The following is a 6,664-nucleotide window of genomic DNA, read 5'->3' as shown; positions in this document are numbered from 1 at the left end:
GAGGCGGAGCTTGCAGTGAGCCGAGATTGCACCACTGCACTCTAGCCTGGGCAACAGAGCGAGACTCCATCTCAAAAATAAATAAATAAAATAAAAATAAAAGTAACCACAAAGCTGAGCTCAAAGAGTGATCAGACCTGCATAGACAAGGAAGTGCTACGAGCTGAGAGGAAGGAGATGGTGGCGTAGTGTGGTCAAAAAAGGGTTTTGAGGCGATGGGGGACCCTAACGCCTCAAGGGATGCTAACAGATAACCTTGACTGGGTGCTTTTCATGTGCCCAGCACTATTCTGAATTCTTTTCAGATGTTAGAGTGCTTCAGTGTCAGTCACATGACAGACAAATACTCTGCAGTGTAAGCTGTTGGTATTACTCCATTTATTCTTCTCAACTTCAACAGAGCTGAGCTAGGTATCCCCATTTTATAGATCAGGAGACTGAGGTCTAGAGAGACTGTATAACTTGTTCATGGTCACCCAGCCTGGATCCACATTTAAGTAGTCTGACCTCAGAGCCCACTTCCAACTAGAGTGCCCTGTGCTACATACTTGCTGATCAAAGCCTATGGAGAATAGTCAGGCTGTGATGTGGGTGTCAAGCCTGGCCCAGATCTTAATATCCTAGTACCGTGGTCCTTAACCTGCTTGGGAATCAGATACTCTCTAAGAAACTCATAAAAGCTCCAGCCCTTCTCAAGTTATCCACACCACCTTTCACCCAGTAAAATAGAAGAACATGACAGAAATCAAAGGGCAGTGGCCCTTGCCCAGCCAAAGTCCTTGTAGAGTGGTCTTTGGCTTTATTTACAACTGTAGACATAGGTCAGTACAACTCAGTGCCAGCTGCCACAGCCCTGCAACAGGGGCCAGCAATGTGTTCTCTCAAGAAATACTCTAAAGAGGATGCAAAAGGCAGCAGGGGTATTTCAGAACCCTGGGGCTGCTCACTTCCCCCAGCCTGCCAAAGCCCTTACTCCCCTGCCCTCCCAGCACCAGATGCCCACCCAAGCCTGGGCACCAGTGCCCTGCCCTTCCCTGGAGGCACTGCCAAATACAACTTCTGCAGCTCCATTTGCTGCAGCCAATGATGGAGCCACAGTCTAGGTGGAGGTGACAGTGACCGAACCACCACAGATCTCATTTTGTCCCTCACAGCCCATAGGCAGCTGGAAGTTTCCACATTGGTACCAGCGTGGGGAGACAAAGGGACAGACAGCCTAGTAAAATGAACAAACTAGTTATACAGTAGGCAGCTGTCCCTGGCTTTAGAGAACCCAAACTGCAACTTCTCTCTCAGCAGCATCATGAATCAACAAGGGCCCCAAAAGGAAACCCAAATGCTGGATTTTCTCAAAATGCTTGCCCACCTTTTCCAGCCTGAAATACTTCCAAGAAAGTAAGCTTTTAGAGGCCAATTCCCCTCCCCTGCTAGTGCTGAGAGGTATGAGTGATTCCTGAGCAGCCAGAGTTGGTTGCCACTCTTAACCTGCATTTGTGAGAACCCACTCCCGGCCAGCTGCCTAATGGGGATGGGGGGGAATCCTGAAATCATGGCCTCTGAGAACTCAGATGAAAATTAGTTTTATTGTCACAAGTTGGTTAATAAGCTCCGGCAGAAAAAAATTCTTACCCACAGGCCATGCCAATGTCATAAGACCCATTTCTGATGCCACCTGCAACAAAAGCATTTCATAAACATCCTTTGCCAGAGTCCACCTGTTCTGGAAGCAGTGGAGCCTCTTCCCCACCTGGTCTCTAGATGGGACTCAGCCCCAGCCTCAGAAATGGAAGACCCAGGAATGTTCAGAAAAGGCTTTGGGCAGTGGTAGGGGGCGCTCCTGCACTCTTTCTGTGGTTAGAGTCCTCTCAGAGATCGTTATTACTTGCCCAGCAGACAGCGACTTCGCTGACCCAAACCCACAGGTCCAGGATCAAGGTGCCCACCCAGTCATAACTTACCTGCTATGCTGGCCACTGCCTGCAGCCCCGACGAACACTGTCTATTGACAGTGGACAAAGGCACAGTCTCCGGGATGTCACTGAAACAGAAGGTGAGAGAGTAGAATCAGCCCCCAATTCCATGCCAGGCTCTCATGGAAAGCAGTCCTATGCTTCTAACTGCCTCCCCTCAAGGGATGTAAAGGGCAGGGGAACAAACCCAGCAGCCCTGCCCCCATGCCAGGCCAGATCCATGGAATGGGGGTGGGCAGCTACTGGACAGATCCCCTCTCTGCAGGCACTTGCTCCCCAGGGCCACCAAGCACATTCCCTTCCATTCCTGTGACTATCTTCAATCAATGACCAAGCACAGCCCAAAGGCAAGGGAAGCCTGTTTGGGCCACAGGGATCCTTCTCTCTCTCCCTTTGAAGATTCAAAAATGAAAACTATGTATCTCTGTTTCCCCCAAAGAACAGAGAAAAGGCACTGCTGCTAGGACAGAGCACCAGAGCCAAAGAAATGCCTAAAGTCTGAGGACAGGGACCCTCAACCTTACCAGTAATCATATAGCTAACCCTGCATGTTCCCATGGACTCTTGAAAGCCTGATCCCACCTAGACGAAGCACTCTGATGGGAATCATGTGTTCTAACATCCGTTGCTCTGGTAGGTTCCCCAAGACTCTCACACAGGTCTTAGCCCTGGAAGCTAGTAGGGCTTCCCCTCTTGATGTAACCTGCCTTGGCCAACAGTAAAAAGCCCTAGGGAAATTTCCAGACCTCCTCAGACCCACAGACTCAGAACCTGAGGGAGTGGAAGCATCCTGGTGATTCTGGTGTACGGCCAGATTTGGGAGTCTCTGAACTAGTGCCCAGGCCAGGTTCTGCAGAGACTGTCTCAGGTGGATAGCTTCCTGTGCAGCCTGTTTGATCCCTCCAGGGTCCCTTAACTCCCTAGCAGGTAGTTACCATTCCTTCACTCAATCCACCAAGTGTTCACTAAATACCTACTTACCACAAGGCATCACCTGAGGGATGCTGAGATGCTTATAACACTGTGCCCTGGAGGATGCCCAACCAACACACAGAAAATGAATCATCTAGCAGAGACTGAAATAATAGGGCAAGAAGGCAAACCACATCAGAAGGAAGTGCATGGCTAGCTACTACTGGAGAGGAAGGGGCTCTCATTTTCAGCCTGAGAGCCTGGATAAGTCATGCCAAAATGGTGAGACTGTGTTTGGGCAGGGTTTGTCTTTCTGTCTAGGGCAGAAAGAGGAGATAGGGCTAGCACTTCAAGGAGACAGAATGGCGATATCAGGGAAGACAGTAGGCCGACAGCCGGCTAAACGAAGAAAAGTCAAGGTGAGTAAGCAGCTAGGAGATGAGGCTGGAAGGTAAGTCTGGAGCCAGATTGTAGGGGTCCTTGAACTACAGGCTGGGCAATCTAAACCTCTCCCAGTTCCTAGAGGGTTTTTGTTTTCCTGTTCCTTCACTAGCTAATGTTCCTATTTATTCTTCTCCATAGATCTAGAAGTACAAAGCTAAGCAGTTCTTAAATCTACACATGAAAATAATTTAAGCACTCTTTCCCCTGCAGGCGCTTAAAGGAAAGTTTACCAGGTCTCCTCCTGAGTGTCCCCCTTCCCCATGGTTCTGCCCTATCCCAAAGTCTCTGCTAGTGGGATATGACTGGAGTTAGCTCAACTAGTAAAGAGGCTGAAAGTCACTTTTCAGCATGCTTACTTGGTTACTCACCTGACAAATGAGGGCAGAATCCACACTTACAAAAGGCAAGTGACAACCTGGCTTTGGCTAAAAATCAAGCCACAGAGAACTTCTGCTCCAGTCCCAAAGGCCTTGTGTATCCTGGCTCAGCACTTTAAAGTAGGGGAGAGGTTGAGGTCACAAGAGCAGGGAGTCAAGGACTCTGGTTGCCTCATTCTGGTGTCCAACCTTATCCTCCCCAACCTGCAGACTGAGTTCCCTGGGGCGTGGGCCCAGTAAAGCATCAAAATGGCCAACCCATGGCTAGAACTAGAAAAGTTTACCTCAGAAACTGGGCGATTCGGGCCATGATTGCCCCGGCCCCAGGCTGCAGCACATTTCCTGTGGACAATAAACTTTCATTCAGCGCCAGGTGGTGGTATTCTGTGCACTAAGGTATAGCTGTGAAAACCAGAGATGAGGCATTCCAGATCTTTCTTTGGGACACTAGCCCTTGGCAGGCTCACTTGCAGCTCTGGAACATCAGGGTTTGGGGCAGGGAGAGCCAGCCAAACAACAGCTTGTCCTGGTCATCCACCAGCTCCTGTCGCTAAGCGTCCCATGCTCACTTGCCCACGCACCCAGCTTTTCCAAATCAGCACAGATGGGCAGGTTGCCTGCCCTTAAAAGTGAAATAGGAGTTTCTGAAGATGCACATCTCCCCAGGTATCCTCCTCTGAGCCCTGTTGTCACCCCAGAGAGGTGGAACAGTGATTGCTGACCTAGGGGTGGCATCCGCTGGATAAGACTCTTGCCATATCATGTTGAGTATTTCAAGGTGAGGGGTGGGACAGACTGAAGGTTGTGGGGAAAAGAAAGATCAGATTTTTATTGTGTCTATGTAGAAAAGGAAGACATAAGAAACTCCATGTTGATCTGTACTAAGAAACATTGTTTCTGCTTTGAGAAGCTGTTAATCTGTAACTTTAGCCCCAACCCTGTGCTCACAGAAACACATGCTGTACTGAATCAATGTTTAAGGGATTTAGGACTGTGCAGGATGTGTCTTGTTAACAATGTGTTTGCAGACAGTATGCTTGGTAAAAGTCATAGCCATTCTCCATTCTCTATTAACCAGGGACACGATGCACTGTGGAAAGCCGCAGGGACCTCTGCCCAAGAAAGTCTGGGTATTGTCTAAGATTTCCCCCCACTGAGACAGCCTGAGATACCGCCTCGTGGCCATATCCCGTGGGAAGGAAAAGACCTTACCATTCCCCAGCCTGACACCCCTAAAGGGTCTGTGCTGAGGAAGATTAGTAAAAGAGGAAGGCCTCTGTTTCCCGCACGTCCCTAGGAAGGGAATGTCTGTAAAGCCGACTATTGGTTCTATTCTGAAATAGGAGAAAACCACCTTGTGGATGGAGGCGAAATATGCTGGCAGCAATACTGCTGTTACTCTTTGCTACGCTGAGATATTTGGGTAAAGAGAAACATAAATCTAGCCTACTATGCACATCCAGGCATAGTACCTTCCCTTGAACTTATTTATGATGCAGATTCCTTTACTCACATGTTTTCCTGCTGACCTTCTCCCCACCACCCTGTTCACCCTGTTCTCCTGCCTAAGAGGTCCTGCCCCTCCACACCTGTGGGTATTTCTCCCAAGGCGGAGACGACTGAGAAAATAAGACACAGAGACAAAGTATAGAGGAAGAAAAGTGGGCCCAGGGGACCGATGCTCAGCAATTGAGGACCTGCACTGGCACCGGTCTCTGAGTTCCCTCAGTATTTATTGATCACTCTCTCTACTATCTTGACGAGGGGGATGTGGCAGGACTACAGGGTAATGGTGGGGAGAGGGTCAGCAGGAAAACATATGAGCAAAGGACTCTGTGTCATAAATAAGTTTAAGGAAAGGTGCTGTGCCTGGATATGCACATTGGCCAGATTTATGTTTGACTTTACACAAACATCTCAGTGCAGTAAAGAGCAGTATTGCCGCCAGCATGTCTCACCTCCAGCCATAAGGCGGTTTTCTCCAAACTCAGTAAACAGAATGTATGGTTGGGTTTTACACAGAGACATTCCATTCCCAGGGACAAGCAGGAGACAGATGCTTTCCTATTATCTCAACTGCAAAGAGGCCTTCCTCTTTTACTAATCCTCCTCAGCACAGACCCTTTATGGGTGTTGGGCTGGGGGACTGTAAGGTCTTTCCCTTCCCACGAGGCCATATCTCAGACTATCTCAGGTGGGGGAAACCTGGACAATATCCAGTCTTTCTTGGGCAGAGGTCCCTGTGGCCTTCGGCAGTGCATTGTGTACCTGGTTAACAGAGAATGGAGAATGGCGATGACTTTTATACTGCCTGCAAACACATTGTTAACAAGGCACATCCTGCACAGCCCTAAATCCATTAAACCTTAAGTCAATACAGCACGTTTCTGTGAGGACAGGGCTGGGCTACAGATTAACAGCATCTCAAAGCAGAATTTTTCTTAGTACAGATCAAAATGGAGTTTCTTATGTCTTCTTTTTCTACACAGACACAGTAACAGTCTGATCTCTCTTCCTTTCCCCCACACTGCCGGACTCCCCTTGCCGAGATAGTGAAAATAGTAATCAATAAATACCGAGAGAACTCGGAGACCAGTGCTGGTGCAGGTCCTCGCATGCCTACTGTCCCGGCCTCCTGGGCCCACTGTTATTTCTCTATACTTTGTCTATGTGTCTTATTTCTTTTCTCAGTCTCTCGTCCCATCTGACGAGAAATACCCACAGGTGTGGAGGGGCAGGCCCCCTTCAAAGGTCAAGGCCATGGAAGTTCCCCCAGTGAAAACTCGGGGTGGGGAGGTGAGGAGAGCTCTGGACGAACGGAAAAACGGGGAGGGCCCAGCACAGGGCCTAGGTGGTGCGCTCACCGACACAGATGTCCCCCAGCTCTTCCGGCCTCAGATTCACGTCCTTGAGAACCGCGGTCATGACGGCCGAGAGAAGCTCGTCGGGGGTGGTGTCCTG

General features: G+C 49.3%; 1 protein-coding gene across 2 annotated transcripts in view; it reads right to left on the bottom strand.

Annotated features, from left to right (window-relative positions):
- Positions 1–6,664, bottom strand: part of ACAA1 (acetyl-CoA acyltransferase 1) — a 13,938-nt gene extending 7,274 nt beyond the window's left edge. For both annotated transcript variants that reach the window (XM_011999508.1, XM_011999509.1), the window contains exons 1-4: positions 6,568–6,664; positions 3,988–4,045; positions 1,959–2,038; positions 1,630–1,672 (exon numbers count right to left, since the gene is read on the bottom strand). In XM_011999508.1, the coding sequence (XP_011854898.1) occupies positions 1,630–1,672; positions 1,959–2,038; positions 3,988–4,045; positions 6,568–6,628 (242 nt within the window). In that variant the 5' untranslated portion in view covers positions 6,629–6,664. The remainder of the gene's footprint in view (positions 1–1,629; positions 1,673–1,958; positions 2,039–3,987; positions 4,046–6,567) is intronic.

This window comes from Mandrillus leucophaeus, unplaced genomic scaffold, assembly GCF_000951045.1.
Source record: "Mandrillus leucophaeus isolate KB7577 unplaced genomic scaffold, Mleu.le_1.0 Scaffold595, whole genome shotgun sequence".
Classification (NCBI taxonomy): domain Eukaryota; kingdom Metazoa; phylum Chordata; class Mammalia; order Primates; family Cercopithecidae; genus Mandrillus; species Mandrillus leucophaeus.
Note: the sequence above shows the minus strand (reverse complement) of the source record. Positions and strands in the feature narration are given on the sequence as shown.